Here is a 26,198-nt window from a genome sequence, read left to right as displayed (position 1 = left end):
TAAGAACATTTTAAGCTTAAATTGATGAGAACCAAAACAGGGGGTTTCATGGCCTCAGCTGTTCGTGGCTGTCATACACAGAGCTTTGAAAAGCTACTTTTGGTTCTACAATGGCCAGAAACACCCACCAGCATGATCAGTGGCTTTCTAGGAGCTGTAGTCCAAAATGTAGCTTTTCCAAGTTCTACAGTAACTCTAAGATGTTTGCCTTGTTTGTTAACATTCCTGTGATTATATAATTGCTAGTTGAACATCTGTAATAATTCTTCAGCAATATAGCTGAATCACTGAGAAGCACCTGGATATTGATTGATACTTTTAAATCCAGAACTGCAATAGACATACTTAATGAAAAATTGTGTGGGTGCGTATATACATACAACTAGATTTATGCTTCAGCTGACTATCAGCAGGGTGCACTGAATACAACAGCACAGAAGTAAGAGAGCCTTATTCATATTCATTTTTGATGATACTGAAATTATGAAAAATTCAATAAACATATTTCCACAAATCCACAGTGGAATGCTGTGAAATTTCCACATCAGCAGTTCTGTTTGCTGAAGCAGAAAATTAGAGGATTCCCTCCCTCCCTTCTATCTTGCCTGAGAAGGAGCAGGTATTTCTCCCTAGATTCACGCCCAGATTGTGTATATGCACCAGCAGCAGATGATGTAAAAGTAACATCCTGTGCACCAGCAGCAGAGGAGCCAACAGAGAGATGGCAAATTAAAGACAGGTTTTATCTGTCACAACATTGCTCACTCAATGTGTGCCAAGATTTTCTGTGGGGAACAAATTTTATCTTGATCCAGCATAGTTTCCCTGGAAGCAGGATAGGCACCCTATCTTTCAAAGAACTCCATAGTGGACATATGGAGTCTCTTTATGTTCAGCGAGACAAGTAGACCCAGTTGGGATCACACTGTCAGTTAGCCTAAGATGTAACTCTGCATGATCACCGAAGGCAATCCGCCAAGGAGATGTAAACAACCATGCTCATCCTGTTGGGCAGTATACAAGTGAAAATAGCACTGTTAGGCTTGCTAAACAGTGTTTGTGATCCCCTCTCTGTTAGGCATCCAGTTACTTTCAGACTGAGAGAACAGCACTATTGGAGTTTGATGTAGGATTGTCACTTTTTAAAATTTAGGCTGCATTTACACTTAAGAATTAATGCAGCTGGACACTGCTTTAACTTCCATAGCTCCATGCTATGGAATTCGGGGATATGTAGTTTTATTGGCTGTTTAGCCTTTTATGTTAGAGCACTTTGGTGCCACAGCAAGCTGCAAATCCCAGGATTCCATAGGATAGAGCCATGGCAGAAAATACAATGTCAAAATGCATTAATTTTGCAGTGTGGTAGCAGCCTTAATTAAAGAATAGATTCTTTAATAAAAATTAAAGAATAGATTAGGGAACAAAGAAGACAAACATCTCGCTATAATCCACACCACCCCAAAGTTGTGGCAAAATCTCTATGTTGCAAGAGAAATTGCCCTGCTCAAGTGCTGCAAGATTGATGTTGGCCATAGAAATTTCAATAGAATATGTAATATCTAATATACAAAAAATCTTCTTATGAAAATACAAAGCTGCTTTATTAGGAAGTAAATTCTTGGTCCAACTAACCCAGCTTTTGTCTACAGCAAGCAGAGGCTCCCAAATGCCTCATGAAGATGTGTTTCCCCATCATTGTTGCCAGTGATCATTCTAACTGGGAATGGTAGGGGTTGTTCCAGAGGCTTCTGTGTGCAGAGCATAGACCCTGCCATGCCTTTGAGTTATGGCCAACAGGCCAAAAAAATACTGTGAAGGAGGCTAAGGACCAACCAAGGATTGTTTGGCAGCTAATCGTGGCAACAAAATTCATAGGAGGGGAAACCAAAGGCCATTTTAAGGCAGTGTGCCATAGGCTTCCTCTTCCTACTCCACCTTCTCTCTTTTCTGTTCATGCTTTTTACCATGATTCATACCAGTCATAGCCACCAACCTCATTGTGAAAAAGAAAAACAGTGAGCATGGGGGAGAAAGTAATGAGGAGGAATAAGAGAGCAAATGAAAATAGTACTCCTCCTGTATCAGGGAAGTGCTATAAAATGAAGCTGGAAACTTCATTTTGTAATTGTATTGTGGATTTTAAAAAAAAATTAATGTAATTAATATCAACACATGAGTTTTCATCACTGTGGAAAACATATGTATAACCCCATTGTAGTTTGAACCGTATATTAGACCTTACGTGAAAAGGAGTGTTTTTGATTTCCTGTGATTCTGCCCAATTTTCCATTTCAAAATGGAGTTGGTATGTCTTCTATGCTTGTAACCAATTATGCCTGCCATAGAACTGTAGGTTTAAGTAATTTGGTAACAAGCCCCTCTGCTTGTTGAACAAGAAGATGATTAGAATCATAGAATCTATGATTCTATTATTCTAATCCCCCATACACACACCATATACAGTATACACCAATTAGCAGACATTAAGCCTCTTTTGCATTAGCCTCCCAGCTTGAGGCCTGCCATCAGCACAGAACAATACACATGCAAATCACTCCTACATTCCCAGGCTCACACAGTATACGTCATAAGCGGGCGCACTTTACGCGGCTTGAGCATACGCGCTCAAGCCGCGGGGGGCGGAAGGGGCGGCGCACCCCATTCAATTGAATGGGGCTTGAGCATAGGCAGAATTCGCCTTACACGGAGGGATCCGGAACAGATCCCCACGTAAGGCGAGGACCCACTGTATATAGACCCACTTTTTCCAAACAAAGCATTCTCTGAAGATGCCAGCCACAGATGCTGGCGAAACATCAGTAAGAAAATTTTCTAGAACATGGCCACATAGCCCAAAAAAACCCATAAAAAACATGAAAGCCTTTGACTTCACAAAACCTACACACTTTATCAGAAAATAGCAGAACAGTACACCAGGTTGAGCAACATACATAATACAGTGACGCTTAGAGAAAAAATGTATTTTTGCCAGAAATATGTCTTTTTCTGCATACTTTTTTGTACGTTAATGGATACAGATAGTACGACCACACAAAGTGCCTAAAATCAGAACAAATTCTGGAGGCATCCACACAGGGTTTACTCTTCACTTCCCTAGAAGATACAAACATGATTCAGTGCCTTTCCCTTTTCTTAACTAGCTAAAGCTAAGTTCATCCGCCCTGAGGCCCAAATGATATACTTACAAGAGACTCCTAACTACATTGTGGCATTTGTTTTTGTATTAAAATATTTACATCCCACCCTGTATCCAAGTATCTCAAGTTAGTGAGCAATAAAATCAATTTAAATTGTTTAAAACAATTTAAAATAGAATAATTTAAACAGACTAAAAGCATATAATATATTTTACATTGTAAGCCTGAGGGCAGGGAACATTTAATTAAAAATAATAGTAATTGTAAGCTGCTCTGAGAGCCTTTAGGGCTGAAGGGCAGGGTATAAATACCATAAATAATTAAAATAACAATAATATAAAACAATTTGACAGGCTGCACAAAGGCAGTGCGAAACCAAGGCCATTCACAGATTTATTGGGATATTTACGCCCCACCCTATATTTAGTTATCTCAGGCAGGTATACACAATAAAACAACATGAAACCATTTTAAAACAAGATGAATCAGTGTGAATCCAAAATACAGACAAAGCCTTATCTCATTATTAAACAAACTCGGGAGGCAAAAAAAAATGCATCTTTTTCCCCCTCCTTCTGTATGACTCGCATTCCCTTCAGATTGCAAAAGCATGGGAGATGGTTGTAAAAGTGTCATTTTTGCCAAATGAATTATTTCAATTTGGCAAATGGAACACTTTTATCACCCTGTCCCACAGTTCTACAACCAGTAAAGAACAACGTCATGCAAAGAAAGAAAGAAAAAGATGCATCTTTTTGAGTTTGTTTAATAATGTGATAATGCTCAAGCATAGCCACTGTGCCCCAAAAATTTAGATGAAGACACACATTTAAATATGTTATCAAAATGAAGTCAGCATTGGTGGCAAACAGCCCTCCAAGGGAAAGGCACTCCACAAGTGGGGCACCACAGAAAAGAAGGCCCTCTCTCGTGTTTCTGTAAAATACATTGCTTCCACCAGTGGGACACAGTTCTCAGTGCTTGGGCAGGTGTGTATAAGGAAATGGTCAGGTGTAACCTTAAGTATCAAGGTCCCTAGATATCTCCCTATATGAGCCGGCCTAGGCTCTGAGATCCTCAGAGTAGGCCCTTCTCTCCATCCCACCTCCATCACAAGCACGGTTGGTGGGGACACAAGAGAAGGCTTTTTACGTGGCTGCCCCTAGACTCTGGAACTCCCTGCCCAGAGAGGCCAGGATGGTCCTTTTCTTATTATCCTTCTGCCAGCAGGCTAAGACCTACTTGTTTAGACAGACTTTTAAAACAGAAAGTTTTTAAGGCATGTGATGGGTTGCTGTTATATTGTTTTAATGTATTTTAAGCATTTTAATCCTTTTAAACTTGATTTTAGCATTGAATTTATTTTAATTATTGTAGCAATTTAATTCTATTTTAATATACTATTTCTGTTTGTTTTTAGCTGTATTGTGTTTTTTAATGTTGTAAGCCACGCTGAGTCCCAGCCTTGGGAGATGGGCTGGATATAATAATAATAAACCATTAAATGTCCTCATCAATACCTTGACTCATACCAGAAACATATTAAAAACCAGTGCAGTTCCTTTAAAATCAGTGTCATGTGGTTGTTGTTTTTTATGGTGTTCCTGCTAGTTTCTGCCTACTTGCTGAATTTTGCAGATCTAACTGAAATTTCCTTGTCATTTTCAATGGCAGCCTCATATAGAGTGTGTTGCGGTAGTCTAAACAGAATGTTAATTGTTGCAATACATACTGTCATTAAGCTATGCCAGTGACACACAAGGAATATTGAAGGCCAGTATGAGGAGGAACTGTGGAGAACACTCTCATGATATCTGGATTTTGGGTAATGGGGAGCTAAGAAAGCAGAGTGATCATGGTAGGAAGAGGATGGAGTTACACATTTGTTGTTGTAGTTGTGTGCCTTCAATTCATTTCTGTCTCATGGCGACCCTAAGGCAAACCTGTCATGGTTTTCTGGAGCTGAGTGTGTGTAATTTGGTAAAGTGGGTTTCCTTGGCCAAGTGAGCAAACAAACCCTGGTCTCCAGAGTCGTAGTCTAGCATTCAAGCCACTATACCATGCTGGCTCTCAGGAATTTCATATATAATACTGATTTGGAAATTGGGTACACTGCTCAAGGTAGGCCTTATAGGTAATGATGAAAATGTATGCCATCCTCATATAATATTCTATTTGAATTGTGCTGGAGTAATAAATTAATATAGAACAGGGTCATTTATTCAGATATTTTGACAGATAGTAAACAGTCCACAGTTAACAGCTGTCCAGAATATAAATCCTACTTCTTTGTAGTAGGAGGGGGCATAAATGCATAATGATTGGATGAACTGATTCCAGACACTGGTGATAACAAATAAATATATGTTGCATTGTGACAAAATTCTGTGTCACCAGGTTTGATTTTCAGATATATTTGTATCTTGAAGTTTTAAGTCCTAAGTATCTATGAAGATCATGCTAAAACATGCCTGATTGTTCAAGTTTTCTTCAAAAAATGTCCCTACTGCCATAAAAGTGCCATGAGAAATTTTGCAGGTTTCTAATACTAGAATCAATAATTCAACTTACTATTAGCATTAGTTATTATAATCTCTGTTGGGAGAACAGAATCATTAGTGATACTGGTAGATATGAAACCGTTAAAAAAGGTCAAAAACGTTTAAAGGATATCTTTTAATTGGACAAATGTCTGTTGGAGAGTATATCACAAGCAAGTTCCAGACTAGAGATGTAAAATTTCCAGACATTTACTTTTATTCATTATTATTATTATTATTATTATTATTATTTTGTAACAAATGGAATGATAATCTAAATTTTGGTTTTGCTAGTTTATGTGGAACAGGCGATAAAATAAGATAAGAAGACATCACCATTAGTAACAAAGAAAATTATTTATATTTCCTCTCCACAGTATCAAATAGACATAAAGCGCCCATTCCCATAAAAAGAATTGAGGGGTGAGGGAAGTGTATGGAAAAGAGGAGGGACTAAGATTCAATTAATAGGCATGAACCCGTTTTACCTGTCATGGGTCAATGCTAGGGAATCCTAGGAATTGTAGCTTGTTGTGACACTAGAACCCTCTGACACAGAAGGATAAATATCTCACAGAACTACAAATCCCAGAATTCTATAACACTGAGCCATGGCAGTTAAAGACAGATCTCTTTGGGCGGGCCTACCCATCTGATCTTCTATAACTGATCTTGAAGAATCTTCCGCACTTGATTCAATAGTACAGAAACAGATGACGATTTGGCTATTTTAATGACTGTGCATGTATTTTTGTGTTTTTATTGACGTTTTATACCTGTATTGTTCAATTTTATCTGTTGTGATCCCGCCTCAATCTGCAGGGAGAGGTGGGAAATATAAATAATAATAATAATAATAATAATAATTATTATTATTATTATAAATAAAGTGGTATCAAACTGCATTATTTCTGTTAGTGTGCATACAGTCCTGGTTATCAGTTTCAGTCTCTGCTTCTGCTTTGTTATATTGGTCATTATCACAGTTATCATGGACTTCTAAAAACTGAACGTTTATCCAGACTGAAACAAACTTCTCTACCCTTTCATATGTCCGTTTATCTTGATTTAGTGTGAGTTTTTCCAAACATAGACCAGATTCTGTCTCAACCCATGGCAACCTTGCTGATGAGACATCTCCAAGATCCTCTGTCCTCCACTGTTCTGCTCAACTCCTGCAAATTCATACCCATGATTTCTTTAATAAAGTCCATCCATCTAGCATGCGGCCTCCCTCTTTCTGCTTCCTTCCACCTTTCTAGCATTATTGGGTTTTTCCCAGTGATTCATGTCTTCTTATGATTTGTCCAAAGTACACCAGCCTAAGTTTTGTCATCTTGGCTTCCACAGAGATTTCTGGCTTGGTCTGTTCAATGACCCATTTGTTTGTCTTCTTGGTTGTCCGTGGGATCCTCAGCATTCTTCTCCAGCACCACATTTCAAAGGAAATGATTTCTTAACTGTCCAATTCTCACATCCATACATATTAATAGGATACAGTGGCTTGTATCAATCTAACGTTTGTACTGAGCTGTATATGAACACATTTTTCTCTTTGTGTTTTTAGAAATTGTTGACTTGTGTTTTTCAGGGACTGGTTAAATGTATTCAGCCCTCCTATAATTCCTCCAAGCCAGCAAGTGGTAGAACATGATGAAACCAGAACAAACATGAGCACTCAAGGTAAGAATAGGGTGTGGAAGAGATGTTTTCCATACTCTTGTCATTAGGCCCATCTGGCAGCAGGAGGACACAAGACTGCATGTGATACCATGTGGTTTCTTCCAGCCATGAATTGTAATGCTGATAAAGTGACATACTGAGATTTAGGCTGCATTTAAACTGCAGAATTAATGCAATTTGACCACTTTAATTGCCATGACTCAATGCTATAGAATTCTGGAGTTTTAAATTTTGTATTCAACCTTCTCTTTCAGAGAGCTGTGGTACAACAACAAACTATTTATCCCAGGATTCCATAGGATTGAGCTATGGCAATTAAAATGGTGTCAAACTGCATTAATTCCAATAACATGGGGCACTTAGTAGTGCTGTTACATTTTTGTTTAATGTTTTCAGGTTGTTTTTTGTTCCTTGTTCCTTTTCAGGGGCTTTTAACTTATTTATCTATTTAAAGTATTTCTCTTAGCCCATATGTGAAGAACACATTGGATTTTGCAAAAAATCACAAGAAACCCAAAGGCTCAACAAGTAACTTAACAAATAACAGGGGAAATAGGTCACTAGTAACAGTAATTGATTACTTTCTTAAAATTTAGTGACAGTGATAGCAGTTGCTTTTTTAAAGTAATTTTTCAACCAGTGACAGCAACAATCTAACCCAGGCCTCTTCTCCTGCTTTCTCTCCTCCCCATTTTCACCAGGCTCACTGGCCTGATTATTACAAAGGGGCCCTACCACTGTCCTCCCTGTACAAAGAACCTGATGTGAGGTCCCAGTATATCTTATCTGTGTACTTTGGCTACTCTACTCTCTGGAATGAAGCCATCTCAGTGATTTATTCTTTAACATAGATGGTGCTTCTCAAATTGGGAATCTTTTCATGGCCGTGTGAATTTGTAATCTCTCATGACAGTAGAATAGCTGTCGAGGCAGGACCTTGCTTTGAGGGATCTCACAATACTTTATGTTAAAGGCCCTAAATATGCCAAAGGGAATGGGGTAGTAATCCTTGAATTAAAGACACATTAGATATACATTTCTGGTGAAGGCATGGGAAAATTCTTATTGTTGCCTCATAAAATCCTATTTTTTCTTCCACCCACACTGCAGTTCTCACAAACATCTTAGCTGAAGAGCTGGACTTTAGAAACTACTTCATATGACATGTACAATTTTATTCTACTAACTTGCCTTCAGAATGATAATTGATTATACTTTTGATTTGGACAGTCAGCATAAGAATTTTCTATTCTGTTTTTCTCTTTACATTTTCTCTTTTAAAGAATTTTGTTCTCAATTATTTTGCTTGGAAAACACAACAAAACACTGAAAAAGAAAAGAGAGCAAACAGTGTTAAACTGCCCTATAAAATTCATTGCCATTGAATGTAATTGCCAGTTGGGGCTGAAAGTATTTTTAAAGATACGTGTATTTGTATGAAGAGCTCAGCCTTCATGCTCTTATTTGCTTGTATTTACTTATTTTTTAAAATATTTTCTTTTCAAAAGTCAGGATGGCACATACCTTGGCTTGCCAAAAACACAAAGTAATTGAACTTCATCTTGCAAATCTTTCTTTTAACATCATGCTGTAGATACTTTATAACATCTGGCACTGGCCAAAATCTTGGACCAGACCCAGCAGGCTGTGGACCAACTACTGTATAGTAAATGCTGAACTTGACCAACTGAATAGGAAATAGTACTTTGACCTGGTATCGCATTGCCTTGCTAAGAGTAGCTTTGTAACACAGTACTCCCAAATGCAGGAAAACAGCCAATAGCAACCTTCTAGAGCAGTGTTTCCCAAACTTTGGTTTTCCATATTTTTGAACTTCAGTTCCAGAATTCCTGACTGTTGGCTTGGATAGCTGAGGCCTCTGGGAGTTGAAGTTTCAGACATTTGGAGAACCAACGTTTGGGAAACACTGTTCTAGAGGCTTGGTGAGTTAAATTGGTTTCACTAGAGGCTTGGAGAACACTATTGGTCATTTTGGAACAAAAAAAATGGACCCTACCATTTTGTGGGGATAGTGCTTAAAAGTGAAGGGGACTGTAAAAGTAAAGGGGCTAATTTGGTGATTCCCAAACTTTGGTCCTCCAGATATTTTGGATTTCAGCTCCCAGAATTCATGACAGTTGCCCAAGCTGAATTGTGCTTCTGGGAGTTGAAGTCCAAAACACCTGGGAGGATTAAAGTTTGGGAATTATTGAGCTAATTCATCCTAACAACTATCTACTTCTGTCTCCTTTGAGCATAAGTGCACCTGGGTCCATCCCATACTAAAGTGCTAATTAGAGCCGTTAAAATCACTGAGACTTAATTTATTCATACCATGAGTATCAAATCCCTTTGATCTCAGTCGTCTACTGTAAGCAAACCAGACCTGGATCTTGGCTTGTGAATGAGTGTCGTCTATGATGCAGAGGTCAATAGGATCAAGCCACACAACATCATAAATCTAAGAACTTCCACATCAGTGTTTAGTGTGTTATAGCTGCAGTGGAAACTGCAATACAAAAACCAGCTGCCGGTAGAGGGAGGTTGATGCCTCCTAAATCACAGACACTCAAAGACCTGGAGATAACAAAATCAAGTTATCAGCCCAGAAAACCTGTGGTTGTTTAGTGCTGGCACAGAATATCCTTGTCGACTTTTATATGCATCTCTAATGACATCCTAAAACAAGAACAAAAAATCAATTTTGTTGTTCATGCTAATAAAAGATCTCTGTGATATCCTTTATTTGGGACATAACTCACGGCAAATGCAGAAAAGGCCCACTTTTTTCCATTTTAGAAGCCTCTCTGTTTGTGAAATGTCTATTCTCTTATATATCTTTTCTTGACTGAGAAATAAGTTTAGGTCTGAACAGATGTGATGGTTTTAAAAATTATTTATGCTGCTGGGGGGGGGGGGGGGAAGTCCTACAAAGCCCTTTCTTTTGTTTTGATTATCGTATTTGTACTTTTTTTCCTTTTCTTGCCTAAGAATTGCTTTTCCAGATCAGAACAAAATAGTCCATGTACGCAAGGATTTTGTTTCTAACATTGAGCTACCTGGCATCACTGGGCACTTAGAAGCAGAGTATGAAAATGATGTACTTTCGTATTCCTTATAGCATCTACAAGTACACAGTGGAGCTGTTCATTGATTTCAGATGTTATCTTCTATTTCAGAAATGGGCAGAATGCAGTCTCAAAATTGTGTATGGTCACTGAGCCTCACTTCTGTAGCCCCTGAAGCCCTCCACCAAAGCCTCAAAGTTTTTAGGCAAGTTTGCCTGATAACCATACAGAAAATCCCCCCAAAACACACAAAAAAGTATGGTGCCTAGATTGAGGGAAGTAATAGTAGTACAGTATTCTATTCTGCTTTGGTCAGGCCTCACCTGGAATACTGTGTCCCGTTTTGGACATCACATTTCAGAAAGGATGTTTAGAAGCTAGCACATGTCCTGAGAAGGGTGACAAAAATGGCAAAAGATCTGGAAAGCATGCCTTATAAGGAGAGACTTAGAGAACTGAATATGTTTAGCCTGGAAAAGAGAAGGTTAAGGGGTGACATGATAGCCCCATTTACATATTTTAAAGTATTCAGGTGAATCAATTCTTCACTGTTCTGGATGTGGTTGTCTTCATGATTTTGTTGCTGTTTCATTTTCGCATCTATTGTCATTGATCTTTTGTAGTCTGATCTTTGCTTATTTGCACCTAATTTTTTCCATTGCAGGTTGCAGATGAACATTTACATATTTAATGTTCTTTATTTTTTTAAAAAAATCTGCATTTTTTTGGGGGGGGGCATAATTGGGAGGAGGCTAGATTATACCCACCACTCTGGCCAACTGATTTTCTACAAGCATGGTGCTTTATTCATAACAAGCAAGCATGTAGTCCAAAACATACATAAAGCAGCTGCCTGAAATATTAGAATATATCCTAGTCTGTTGAATGAATACAATAGGTTGAATGTATACAATAGGTGTTTGTCAAGGCAGTCCTTAAAACAAGGATTCCCAATCTAGGGGTCGTGACCCCTTTGGGGGTCACGCAACCCTTTCTGGGGGGTCACCAGGTTGGGAATTCCCCCCCACCTCCCACCTCCACTTCTCCCCGTGGGTGCCAGCACTGGAGCAGGCATCGCGCAGGGGGAAGGGGGCGGGGCTCCCTCGTTTCCCTTCTCCCTGCGAGTGCCCGCGCTGGCGCAGGCACACGCAAGGAGTAAGGGAATGGAGGCGGGGGTCCCTCCTCCTCTCCCTGCCTTCCCCCGGGTGCAGGCACCCACGAGGAGGGAGGGAATGGGTGCGGGGGTCCCTCCTCCTCTCCCTGCCTTCCCCCGGGTGCAGGCACCCACGGGGAGGCAGGGAATGGGGGTGGGGGTCCCTCCTCCTCTCCCTGCCTTCCCCCAGGTGCAGGCACCCACGGGGAGGCAGGAAATGGGGGCAGAGGTCCCTCCTCCTCTTTCCCTCTCTTCCCATGGCTGCCAGACAGCCGCGGGGAGGAAGGAACGGTGGGGGCTGCCTCCTCTTCTTCTCCCTGCGGTTGCCAGGCAACCACAGGGAGAAGGAGACAGGACTTCAAGCCCCAGAGGCCTTTGCAGCCAGAAGTCCCACCCCTTCTCCCCTGGTGGCCTCCCTAATTGGTTGGGAGGCTGGGAAGGGGCGGGACTTCGAGCCACAAAGCCTGCTGGGGCCTTTTATGCAGCCGAAAATCCTGCCCCTTCCTGGCCTCCCAATCTATCAGGGGGGCCACAGGCAGGACTTTCATCCCCAGTGGGGGTCGCGGTTGGGAACCGCTGCCTTAAAAGCTGTATTCCAGTCCAACTCTTTATCCACTGGACTCTCCTACCCTACTTTTATTATACAGGAAAAAAGAAAGAAAAAAGTAATATGTGTCTTCAGGGATTCTGTCTGAGTTGATTTTGGCACCTTGATATTCCAAACAATGTGCTGCTGCCTGGCAGGCTCCTGAATTGCACAAGCTGGGAAGATTGTTGGTACTCAGCAGTCCTCCTTTTTGTTCACTGAACTCTGACCCCTGTAAATAGTTTCAGGAAAGGCCCTGGGCAGAGTATACTGTAGGTTGAATACAGTGATGTGGCCTATGAAAAGCTTGACTGTTCAGTGGGATGGAAATGCTAGTCCCTTGGAGCTTATAAATGTTCAGTGGTGTCATCCAGCAGACTCAGAACAGTTAAACTTTCAGTCTTTTGTGTCAGAAGATCTTTCAAAAGACCAGCACTGCTTTTAATGCTTTTCATCAGTGTTTTGGCATTGTTAATGATTAAAAAATATAGTTTGGGATCAGAGCATGAGGTCCCTTCTTGAACTGAAAAGACACATTAAGAACACTTGGTGCAAGACTTTGTTCAGTCAGTATCCTCCATGTCAGCCCTTCTAAAACTATCTAATGTGGTTTCAATGTGCCAGAGACTGGTATCGTGTTTTTGCCTTTTTCTTTCTTTCTGGAAACTCTCCAGGGACCAGCAGTAGATGACTTCTTTACCACCGCTGGTCCGTGGACCACCACTTTGAGTAGCACTGCTCCATGTACCTGTATGATCCCAGCTGTAAATACATCCTGAACACTGTGAAACCACTACTGTTGACATAACAGGCCATTCATTACTTTGAGCCAGCAGAGCATACAATGCAGTTACTTTATACTGTCATTCTGAGAAAGAGGTAAACACTTACAATGAAATGTGGAATACAGCCGCATTCAACTGCGAATTATTATTTGCTCTCACATTATTATCTATCATCTACCTTACCTTTTTTTTAGCAGTTCTAGAAAGACCTTTTATGAAATAGGCTCATAGCTCACAGGTTCATAGCATTCTGCCACAACTTTAAAATGGTCTCCGTAAATGCTGGAAGCTACTAGCCAGAGTTCTAAGTTTCTTAGTGACTTTGTCTCAGTTCACTGTCTATGTTGGTCTATGCCATAAAATGTAATAGAGTACTGGACCTCTATCACATATAGCAATAAACAGCAGGTTTATAGTATTGTTTTTTAAATAGTAATAATAATAGCAGTAGCAGCAGCCACATCAAACTGTGGGGTTTGTTTGTTTTGGATAGATCATGTTATGTAGAGTGTTACAAGCACAGGCTTGGAGCAGGCAAGGGCCTCTGACAGAATGAAATATAATGGTTCATTATGCAAACGAATAACTGAGTAACCAATGAATAACTCTTCTTTTCCCTGTTAACACTTGGATCCATTTGTCACATTGGTGACCGCTGTATTTCATTCTGACTACATATATGTGACACAGCATGTCAATAAATGTGGTAACTCTCATACACACATGCATGACATAAATAGAAATATGAGGCTTGGATCCAGGATGCTTTTCATAAGCAATGCACTGGGAGTTTGAGTGGGAGGGCATTTTTCCATTTCTAGCACTGCTACTGCCATTGGACTTATTGCTTCCAGAGCAAAAGAATGGAGGCCTGCTGTGAATGTAATATCATCCACCTTGCAATACAAGGTATTGGTAATCTCAGTGGTAAACCAAACATGAGTGGGTCATGGACTAAGTACAGGGGATTCCTCCATCATTTCATGGTAAAGCATCCACTTGCATAGTTCACAAGCTGCCATCAGATCAGAAACAGCTCACATGAGTATAAGGGCTATCAGGAATAGCCAATGTATCATCATTATCATTACAAATATGAATAATATTGCCAAATAACAGAGCCAAAGCAACTTCAGGTATGGAGCTGGTCTGCCCAACAACTTAGAGTGCTTTAGATCCATCCACAGGCATGACTTTGCCTTGGTTAAAGACCTATAATATGCAGGGGGGGTAGTTATTATTAGGTGATAAAAAGTAAATAATTCTTTAGCATATGAAGAAATTAATTTTTAATTCCATTTTTTGAATTTTTCTTGTGTAATTACCTGTTTTTGACTGCTCCTCCCAAGAAGTAGTTGGTTGTTTTGTGAAGTCGAAGGCTTTCATGGCCGGCATCCATAGGTTTTTTTAGGGTTTTTCGGGCTATGAGGCCATGTTCTAAAAGATTTTCTTCCTGACGTTTCGCCAGCATCTGTGGCTGGCATCTTCAGAGAATGCTTGCCTAGAAAAAGTGGGTCTATATATACTGTGTGAGCCTGGGCATGCAGGAGTGATTTGCATGTGTATTGTTCTGTGCTGATGGTAGGCCTCAGGTTGGGAGGCTAATGCTAAAGAGGATTAATGTCTGCTAATTGGTGATTATTATCTGCTGGGAAAGCCTCTGACTCTGAATGGTTTCCCATTTGCAATTGCTGAGTCCTTATTTTACTATTCCTCAGGACTGGTTGCCAAATTTTGTTCACTTCTTTTTGGTTGAAATTGTCCAGGTGTTTGTGGATTTCAATGTCTTCCCTGTGCATCTTGACATGGTAGTGGTTGGCATGGTCCAGAATTTCAGTGTTTTCAAACAATATTTTATGCCCAGGATGGTTTGTGGCATGTTCTGCTACTGCTAAGTTGGTTGTTTTGTTTTGATAGAAAAATTCAACTCATTCTTCTGTTGCTTTCCAAATAAAATTTAGAAGTGTAGCTGAGATTCCAATTTATTGGATATTGGAATTATACATTATTCCAGTATTAAATCAATACTGACAGGCCTTTTGTGCTTAGAATTTCTTATTACATGACTGTTGTATAGTTTTATATCAGGAGTCAGGAAATGTATCCTGCAGGGCATATGCAGCCCCCAAAAGCATTCTCCCCCAAAGTCCCATACACCCCAGAATATATACGATATATTGCTGCTCAAATAGCCAATAATATACCAAGTCTCTAGGGTATGCCGTGCACCTGTGGCTCTCCTCCTGCTTCTTTTGAGTAGGATGGTCCTCCTTGAAGACACCTATCTGAGATGCCACCATCCTCTGAGTTTAACTCTCCTTTCACTCAGTGGGAAGTTACTAAGGAAACTTGTCTTGTGCTTATCTGCAGGGCAAACACACAATCCAAGCAAAAGGCATGTGAAAAGAGTGTGGAAAAGAAGAAGTCTTTAAAAGAAGCTTTATTCTAAACAGTAACCTACATTAGCAAAAGAGTACCTCTTATATAAAATGCCTCCCTTCAGGCACACTTGGAAGACGTTACAAAGCTACATAATGGTCCTATTGAGCCAAAATCACAAAACTAAAGATAAGCCCTAAGGTGTCTAGCTCCACATTTCATCCTGTTCTACTCACAAACAGATGTCCTTGGATCTTGGCTGTCCGGGGGCACAGGTTGGAAATCTGGGCTGTGTAATCCAGCCTCAACCAAGTGGTGCTGCTGTCTACATATTTATGTTTTGAGGCCCTTTCTCCCATCTCCATGATGGAGCTTTTTTTCCCTTGTAGGACGAAGCTTAATATGGCTAAGACTGAGCTATTTGTCTTCCCACCTAAACCAACTGTGCAATATTCATTTTCTGTTTTAGTTGGCAATGGCTGTATTCTGTCTGTACAGGAAGCCTGCAGTCTTGGTTTCATCTTTCATTCTTCCCTGTCATTTATTCTCCAGATCCAGGCCACAGCTAAGTCTTGCAGATTCTTTCTTTATAATATTGCAAAAATCAGACCGTTTCTTTCACTATCTACCACCAAGATACTGGTTCACGCGCTGGTGGTCTCACAACTGGATTACTGTAATCTTCTACTGATGTGACTTCCTCTTTTCCACCTCTGTCCCCTAATCTCTGTTCAACATTCAGCTGTTTGTATCATCCTGTCTGCTCACCATTTAGACCACATTATCCCTTTGCTGTTTTCCTTTCACTGGCTCTCTCTTCCTTTTAGAATCCATTATAAACTTCTTTTAGTGACTTTTAAAGCTCTGCATGGATTGGCCCCTCCCTACTTGTCAGCGCTAGTTTCCCCTTACCTTCCTGTTTACATCGTATGGGCTAGTAATCACGGACTGCTGTCTCAACCAAAGATTTCCGCCTGCTTGGCTCAGATCTGCTCCTACTCACTTACTGCCCCCTATTCTTCAACCTCCTTCCTGCATCACTTCTTTAACTAACTTGAAAGCTGAACTGAAAACAAGGTTGTTTAGGGTTTTATATTTACTGTTTAGATTTTAATATATGCATTACCTGTAATTGTTTGTTCTTAATATTTATTTTTAATTTTTTTCTTAATTGATTACTATTTACAGCTCTGTAAATTTACAGTGATTTATAAATAAACAATAATAATAATAATAATAATAATAATAATAATAATGGGGGTAGAAATAGGGGTGGGGCCCTCCCAAATTTTGCAGAGGATGCCAATGCAATTTACCAATCCCTTGCAGTTGCCCAGCCCTGTTTTAAGCCATCCAAAACTTTCAAAACTAAAAAATAAATAAAATTGAACTTGGCTGGACTTTTCACTGTCACACACCAATTTTAACCAAGGTGCAAAGAACACTTTTCCTCCTTTGCTGCCAACACATTTCATTACAACCTGCTTTTGAAATTCCCTCATGGACGGATAGCCTGCTGTGCAAAACAAATGGCACTGATGTAGTGGATGCAACTAGGCAGATCTCACCTCCCGTTTGTGTGATTATTGGTAAAGTTACACCCAATCTCATCTTGCCCAACAGGTGAAACTGCTGGATTCTCTGCTTTATTTTAATCTTAAATAACCAGTAGAACAATACATTGCAATGCTCAGTGCTCCTGTTCTAGCCAAGTGCCAGCCAGTCATGCTGTTGTACATTCAGTTTCCATCTCCACCTTTGCTCTATTTCCCATAATTCCCCCAAGAAATGCCCATCTTCCTGTGGCCACTGAGCATGCTTATTGGGCTATGGATGGGGAGACAGAGTTTCCCCTAAAATTTTCTTCTATTCTTCTAGTGGTTTGAATGTTGGACTAGGGCATTTGGAGACCGGCTCTGCCATGGAAACCCACTGGGTGACCTTAGGGAAGCCACACTCTCTCAGCCTCAGAGGATGGCAATAGCAAACCCTCTCTGAAGAAACTTGCCAAGAAAACCCCATGAATAGGTTCACCTTAGAGTCTCCATAAGTCAGAAATGACTTGAAGACACACAACAGTAACAGCAAAACATGTTAGTATCTCTGTCCTGTTCTAGTGACTTTTTTCCATCCACACTCCTATGAACAGTTAGCAGCTGCGTTTGCCACCAAAAAGAGTGATCTGGCAGATAAACCTCATTTGCTGTCTACATTGGGCTCATTCAAAGATTACATGTTTTTAACCAATTAGGAGAGCTGCATAGTTCTAGCTGAGCTTTTGGCCATCCAAGGTGATGAAGGGACAAAGATACTCCCAAAGATAGGGGGCAGGCGAACAAGAGTGAAATGATGAAGGATGTGGGTTGCTACTTTTTCAAAAGCCCTTGCTCCTTCTCTAGAGACAATCTTGTGCTGCTGCCTACCAGCATCTGTTTGTAGCTGCTGTTGGTTGCCATTGCAAAAAGTGTGCTTTATAGAGTCGCATGCTGTTATGAGTGGGTGGGAGCCTTTTTTTAAAAAGGAGGAAAAACACCTCAGTAAGAGCAAGGTAATTGCCAAAATCTCAAGTCCCCTAAGTGTCATTTCACTGAAGTTTGTCCACCCAACTTCAAAGGTAGCAGGAAATGCCACCCCCGCACACCCATTACATGGAAAATGGATGTGTTTATTGTATTTATTAACGTATTTATATTACACCCTTTATCCAGAGATCTCAAGGAGGTTTACAATAAAACCAATCTGACATGTTTAAAGCAGTGTAAATAGTGAAAAGGATTTGAAAAGGCTAAAACTATATTAAACCATTGAACAAGTTTACATGGCAGATTAAAACAGTTTAAATGGTTTAAAGGGATTTAAAACCATGTACACATATGAATTTGTATAAACCAACTATACCTGTGTAAAAACCAATGCACCTGGGACAATACAAGGTGACTTCTGGCACACAGTTACCGTTTTGAACCTTAGCCAATAGTGTTACCTCCAAATATGGAATTCCCAGTATGGCCTCACTCTGTCTGGGAAGTAGGCTCTTGGTAGGAAGGAGCCAAGCAAACAGGGTTGTGCACAACTCTGAACTGTTATGGGTGTTTATTCAAATGTTAAAGACTGATGATAACTCCTTCTTGCCTCATTCCACAATTAGGATAAGGCACTCCCCTATCATTGCTCATTTCCTGGGAAAAGCCATGGTTGCCAGTTGCTGCATGACTTCAGTGGAGAAATGTTGCCCAGGCCCTCTTAGCACAGAAAACAACTGGTTAATATGTACTATAATTATCTGTAATATGTTGCCTCCAAGCTCTGAAGGTCCCCTGAATGGGCTATGTGTGGGCTTCTCAAGGGCATCTGCTTGGTTACCCTTGGGAGAGAGAATTCTGGACTAGAGGAATCTTTCATGTTACCTGGCAAAGCAATTCTTCTTTTTCAGGTTTCAAAGAGTACCATTGTGTTCTTCACTTTCTGGTTTTGAACAAACTGCGAATACAGTCGTTTTTACTTAACTGGCATGGATACCTTCAGTCATGAATAAAGCAAAAATGTGAAGATCTTACAGTCATCTCTGAACATTATACCTCCTCCCCTGCTGTTTTCCTACTTCAAATGAAAATTAATGGATTCTTCATTTCCTTTTAGGTGAAGGTGACTTCGGGGCTGAAGAAGATGAAGTTCTCACTCTCTTATATGACCCGTGCCTAAACTGTTATTTTGATCCTGAAACTGGCAAGTACTATGAACTGGCATAGTCATTTGCAAGGGCAAGGAACATGACCCCTCTTCAGAACTCTTCCAGCACTTGGGCCTTTGCAAAACACTATTTTAAAACATCTTAAAGTTTTATTTTTTTAAAAAAAAAGATGTGTGGTGTGTTTTAACAGATTGCCCTTGCAGGCTTTTCCATTTTGCATACATATTTTCTGAGCCAGCTGATGTTATGTAAACTATGGAAAGTTGTTGTATGTGAACAAATTATGCTGAATCAAAAATGTTTGCCTAGTTAATCTGAATTACCGTGTGATAATTTTCCCCCACCCACGTACTTGTTCTTTCATCTCCTATCATTTAAATAGATGCACTGCCATCTTTGCTCTTCAGAAAATACTGTGTGATGTTCAAAGGGAAGTGTTCCATGAACTGCCTTTTGTCCTTTTTATTACTAGATAAAGCAATATTTCTTTTTCTTTTTATAAAAATCTCAAATGGAATTTTTCAGGGGAGGTTGAACTCTTAGATAGCTTTATGGTGTTTTTGACAAGCTTTGTAAACCCTGCAAAGACATATATGCTGCTTTTTCATAATAGAGTAATTAGTGCATGCCCCTGCATACACTAGTGTATATTGGAATCATAACTTAGCACAAAATACAGAAATTGTGGAAAGGAAAATATGTGGAACATGTTCCCCAAGAATGTGGTAGAGTTTCCTACTTTGGAGGTTTTTAAACAGAACCTGGATGGCCATCTATTGGGGGTGCTTTGATTGTATCTTCCTGCATGGCAGAGGGTTGGATTTGATAGCCCTTGTGGTCTTTTCCAATTCTGTGATTCTATATCCATGCTCTTTCTAGACCTTACACAAGGAAAGCATAATCAGGTTGGCTTCCATTGTGCAAAGGTCATACGTCCATGCAGTTGTCTTATGCAACAACACCTGACAGAGAAGTGTCACTGTAAGCTCAGTTCTTTTGGTCATCCAGCAGTGTCTTGCAAATAGTTTTAAAGTTCTTTATTTACTAATCAAAGCAGACTCAGGGAGTAACTGGATGGGACACCAGATAGATGTAGTATCGGGATATGCTACACCTTGTGAAATGAGTAGGTTCCAAATGCCTAAGGTGGGCTTGATAGTAGATGACAGCATCTCTGTGATCCTAGTATCATTTATGCTCATGATGATACCCTCTCTGCATACCATGCTGCAGCTGGGAACCTAGAGGCTGCTGCTCATGTCATCCACAGGCACAGTACAGACACCTGCTGGCTCAGCCCAGGCAAAGCTGCGGGGTGGGCAGCAGGGGAGCAGGAGCAAGGAGCGGCCCTTTAAAAGGGTAGGTGTTGCCAAGAGAAGGGCAGAAGTGAGAAGAAAGGGGGTGTGAGCAAGAGAAAGTGGAAATGGTGCCAAAGTCCAAGCCAGTGAGAGTTGTGTTGATCCCAACAGCTGCCAGGAAGTTAGAATGGGCATGCTAACAGAGGCACCTGCACCTGAAGAGTTCCCTCTGAATCTTTCTTTGTGTCTCAGAGAGGACACACCAGAGTGGAGAGAGAAGTCCTTCACATTGCTAGTTGACTTCCTACCCCAAATGCAGGCAGAATGTGAGTTGGGGGAAGCAGGAAGGAGAGGGAGGTTGTTGGCAAGAGTAGCTGGCAATTATGAGTAACAGGGTATGGGCAGGGCATTTTTTTTCTTTGCCTTGCTTTGCTTGCCAGCACAAGAAGACAAGTGAAAGGGGCTGCATCACAGCTCAAATAGCCATACCTATACCAGGTCATGCTTCCCTGTCAACATCTCAAAATTGAACCAGTGCCAATTCATATTATCAAAGGCTGGTCACCTTGTCCATATATTTAGACTGAACCTATACCACCTAGCAGCCTTGAGCCAGATCATTGGCACTTTAGCTGGCAAAATGCAATTCATATTTATCATCTCATTAGACACATCCTTAACACCTAATTGAAACAGATTCAGGGTACACTTACCATCCTTGGGCAGTGAACTGGGGGTAGAGAAGAGGCATGCTTCCAAGCACCATTTTATTCTTTAACATACAGTAAATCAAGCATTCTGCAGATCACTTTCCCACATGGGTGAGTTATAGCTTCTTCTCAGTAATATGTCTGGAGTTTTCTTATAATAATAGTACTATATATTATCTCCAATCTTTGTTTTTATTTTTCTACATAAGGACTAGAGAACATCCAGCTTTCTAGTTGTTGATGGAGCATTAGCGATATGCACATCATTCCTTAATGTGGGCCAGGCTGTTTAGCACTGATGGGAATTACAGTTCAGCAACATCTGCAGGCCACCTGTTACATACACCCACAGCATTACGTAGGAATCAGTCAGGTTCCAGTATAGCCCCAAAAGAGTATCTCAACCTATAATGGAAAAGGAAAGGAAAGTAAGACTGTGGTCAGAGTTCAGTTGTTGCCACTTTCTAAAGGCATGTATGTAGGTATGCTTTTCTCAGAGTTAAGCTTGCTATATTTTGCAAACAGAGCCTTTATCTGCTAGCTAATTTCATTTGGGCTACAGAATTTGAACAGACTGCATCTGTCAGAAAGCACACAGCCCTACCTGCTGCCAATTTTCAAAACAAGGCAAGTGCAGGCACTGCTGCCGAACAGGAGATCTCATCTGACAAAGCATCAAACTTGGTGACAGTGTCACTTACAGGATGTCACACCAGCTGTGTCTGGTTACTGTGCTCCATGGCTCACTTGGCATGTGGCATATGAAAAATGACAAGGGAGATTCTGATGTGGCCTTTGTGTGCATGAACATCCTGGAGCTGCTGGATTGTGATAATATACTTGAGACTTCACTCTGCTTGCTTCTTCCTCTTTGAGGAGACTTCTTTAAAGAAGAAATGCAAATGTATCACCTGACAGTTTTTGCTTCTGAAGTAACATGCTCACAGATGACAGAAAAGAGATGAAGTTAAAGAAAGAAACTTATAGAGAAAGATTTGGAGGATTGAATTAAGTATTAGGGGAAGGATATTTGGAGGGGTCAAAATACCAAAATATTAATAAAATCCCTATCCATGCACTCACTGGAAGAATGGTATTATACTGAAAGACAGGGTTTTTTCTCCCAAGTGGATGCATTTTTATGTGCTTGCATGATTGCAAGCACATATTGATGTCTTTCTTTTTGTGTGTGTTTGCAATCATGCTCATCATAAAAATGTGTTGATTTATTGTTTTTCAAAATGAAGAAAGTTATTTGAATCATCTTGGAAATATATTCGATGCAGGGGGAAATGTGAAGAAAAACTAACAGACATATCTAAACTGGCAATTTAAGAGGAGCATTTTATTTGTTGCTGCTGTTGTTGCTCCTGCTGCTGTTGTTCAGAGGGGCTTTGTCTTTGCCTTCCTTTGAGGCTGAGATAGGGTGACTTGCCCAAGGTCACCCAGTGGGTTTCCACAGCTGAGCAAGAATTCAAACCATAGCTGAACAGGATCAGAGTGAAACACTGAAACCACTGCACCATGCTCTCATGCATTTTATTAGGATTTTTTTTTTTTTTGGTTTTATTAGGACTGCCCTTTTTGTTGCTAAATTCTTAGTTACCTAGACTGCCTTGCATTGCAATTATTTCCCTATATTTCTGGTTAAGATTTTGACGCTTTTAAAAATGAAGATCCTAGTATCAAAATATATATGTATTCACCATTCAGAATATGATCTCAAACAATGCAGCATGTGGGAAAATGATTTTCATAGCAGAAACTGTGGGCCTGTCTTTGCTGGTCAGAATACTCCCGGCCACCCACTGACCACAGCTCCCCCCCCCAAAAAAAATTTCCTTGTTAACCATGCTGTCTCTGCAGCAATGACAGGTTCCCACATGATCCCGATTCATCACCCAGCATTGCTGCTGAGGTCACAAAACAGATGATGTTTTCTAGCATGTTATCAGCACTAGGCACCTTGTTCTGACCACAGTGCAACTTACACCTATAGCAGCAGCACCATGCAGCTTGCAGGAACCACATGGGAAGGCATGGGGACCCATCATTGCTGCAGAGAGCTGAAAACCTGGAACAAAATGTAAGATTTTTAAATTCGGGATAAGGAGAAGAAAGGCCAATTGGGGTTTTGGCTCTGCATCATGTAAACAGGATGCAGTGAGCCACATAGGGGGGCAGGGATTTAGAGTAAATAACCCATGTAGACAAGCCTTCAAAGGTGTGAAATAGTCCCTACCACATGCCTGACCCCATTCAACAGAGTCCAAGGACCTGCCTCTCTCTCTTTCCACCAGACTCAGTGAAGATTGTCTTCAAAGTTTGTTTCCCCCAACATGAGCAATTTGTCTTATAGTGAGAAGTGCCAGGCTTTTTGCTCTTGCTCCCTTTTACCACACTACAGTTTATAGACCGTTATTGCCCATCCTGTTAAGCATCCTGCTCTTATGGCATTCACTGCCTCTAAAATATTCTTCCTGCTATTCTTCCTCATGAGGTAGTTGGATCCAAAAGCCACCATTAGTGAGAAGGGCGGCACGGCCCAGCTGATGAAGAAACTGACAGTGAGATTGGCAATGCCAAGCAGGAAGAGACATTATCAATGCCATCCACTGCAGTGGCAACCATCTTTACCTAACCTTCTTTTCCCTTCCTGCCAGCTATCCAAAAGGTGAGGAAAAACAGCAAAGGATGAATCCAGCATAACTATCAAGCCTGCCAATGAGCAGACGTTGGGAAAACAATTTACACTAACAACTGTCTGACTTTGAAATATAGGCATGTAAATTCATGTCAAAAGCAGCTGCTTTTTGAACCTGTGCAAGGTTGGTCCAATGACAGGGAGTATGTATTTGCCGTGTATCTCTGCATCTTACAAGAGCTGGAGATGATGTTTTCTAGCAACCTCAAAACATCAGCATTAAATTCTGAGGGAAAGAGTTGAAGATTACATCTTGTGCCTACAGAAACTACAATTTCTACTTCAACTCTTGCAAAATCTTGCCATTGCTGCCCTATCGCCTGAGGCTGTACCACTACACAAACAGGATGTCTGAAAAGTGCCAAGGTACATCCAGGCTTCCATTGTCAGCATTCTTCTTCATCATTGTCATTCAGTGAGCCTCGAAGTGTAAAGCATGATCTAGGTGAAGGGAGAGTTATTGATTGTTTTCTCTAGCCAATGTATCAGCATCAGCGTTTTATATTGAAAAGGGCAAGTCCTCTGGCAATGTGCAGATTTGATCCTGGCCAGTAGCTCACAATTCAGGGAGGGGTGTTTTACTTAGGCGATTTGGAGGTTTACAGTTAGGAAAAACATGAACAAGGATGTTGATTATGATTATTTCACAACTGCAACCAAGCAGCTCTGTGAGTGATTCTCTTGACTGTTTTTTTTTTAAAGAGATACAAAGTTAGTCAATGAGACTGAATTGGATTCAGGCCATTGCACCAAGAGAAGTGAGTCACATACTCACTTCTGTCCCCTTCAGTTCTAATTAACTATTGAGAAGACACTGGCATAATAAAGAGGCCTCTCTCTTTTCCATAGTGAGTCAAACAGCAGCTCCTTGGAGATGGGTTTTGAACAGTGTAATAGGAACTGCTGGCATGCAAGAGTTCATCATGAGAGCCCTATAGGCTCACCCCCAAAGAGAGTTCAAAATAGATACACGAACATTTATTTATTGGATTTATCTCCCGTCTTTCTCCCAGAAGCAGACCTAGATAGTGTAATATCTGAATTAACAGGATCAATTAAAATTAGAATAAAATAGCAAAATGATCTAGGGATGTGAATCACAAGCAAAAATAAATATTCCTACCATATTTCTCCACAATGCAGGAAAGTCCTTGAAAACTATTTGCACATCAGGACTTATTGGGAGGCCATGTATGGGTTTTTGAAAACCTAATGACATTTTGTAGAGAAATATTCTTTTCTGTGCAGAAAATCTTGTGCACAGGAAACTTTGCTTTCTTTTTTTAAAATTTTTACTTCCATAAACAAATAAATCCCTACATTCTATTACCTTTTTGACACATTATTTTATATACCCCTCAGTGCCCCCCTTCCCTGGAGCCATTTCCATCCTTATATTCCATCCAAAATTTCAGTTCGTCTTCTGGAGGTATTCTTCCATCTTCTTTTCTCTACACTTTCTTGACAAATTCTTTCCAAATCCCCTCAAAGTCATTTCTTTTCCATAATCCTTTCTTTACTTTCAGTTTATATGTCAATTTATCATTAATAGCTAATCTCCATACCTCTTTGTACCAATCCTCCACTTCTACATCCATTTTTGTTTTCCAACACCTTGCTATTATTAATCTCGCTGCTGTAAGCAAATTTGTTACCAAATCTTTTTCTTCTTTTTTCCATTTCTCTGAGTTATATAATGATAACAAAACTATATTCAGTCTTCTATCTAATTTTATATTCATAACATTTTCTATTTCTAATAGCACTTTTCCCCCAAAATTTTGTACATATTTACATTGCCACCACTTATGGATACATGACCCTACTTCTTCACAGCCTCTCCAACGATTTTTTGAGTTATTCTTATTAATATTATGTAATCTCACTGGAGTCGGGTACCATTTCCAAATCAACTTATAATAATTTTCTTTTATCCGAACCGATAAATTTTTCAAGTGTCTTTGTTCCCAAATTCCATTCCATTCCTTTTCATTTATTTTACATCCTAATTCTTCTTCCCATAATCCCTTTCAAGTATTTCCTTTTATTTTTCCTCCTTTATTCTCCATCAACATTTTGTAAATTTTACTAGTAATTCCTTTTATGTTCTCATTTTATTCCATTTCTCTTCCTTTCTGAACTATTTGTTCAAATTGCGTATACTTTTTCTTTTCTACATTCCTTTTCCTCCAATTTTTAATCCATTGTTCTATTTGTATATAGTGAAACCATGAAACTTTTATTCCCATAAGTTTTTCTTTTATATTTCCTTTCTCTATTCTTACATCTATCCTATTCTGTCTATTTTCCTTTCCTTTAGCTCTTTATCTAACAATCCTCTCAATTTCTTTGGGAATTTCTTTTCCATTATTATTGGTGTTATTATTGAGTATTCGTTCATTAATTCTTTTTTATGTTTATACCATATTTCTATTATATT

The 26,198-nt window shown here is 40.0% G+C and overlaps 1 protein-coding gene across 5 annotated transcripts in view; it reads left to right on the top strand.

Moving 5' to 3' along the window:
- CFAP20DC (CFAP20 domain containing) overlaps positions 1–26,198 on the top strand; it is a 254,220-nt gene that overhangs the window by 221,595 nt on the left and 6,427 nt on the right. For 4 of the 5 annotated variants that reach the window (XM_089518704.1, XM_089518719.1, XM_089518733.1 and 1 more), the window contains 2 exons: positions 7,293–7,384; positions 18,995–19,081. In XM_089518704.1, the coding sequence (XP_089374830.1) occupies positions 7,293–7,384; positions 18,995–19,081 (179 nt within the window). Of the gene's footprint in view, positions 1–7,292; positions 7,385–18,994; positions 19,360–26,198 lie in introns of those variants that run through there. The other variant, XM_089518714.1, reaches the window with a different exon arrangement.

Source organism: Sceloporus occidentalis, unplaced genomic scaffold, assembly GCF_023333645.1.
Source record: "Sceloporus occidentalis isolate IW3139 unplaced genomic scaffold, rSceOcc1.0.p SCAF_1, whole genome shotgun sequence".
NCBI lineage: Eukaryota > Metazoa > Chordata > Lepidosauria > Squamata > Phrynosomatidae > Sceloporus > Sceloporus occidentalis.
Note: the sequence above shows the minus strand (reverse complement) of the source record. Positions and strands in the feature narration are given on the sequence as shown.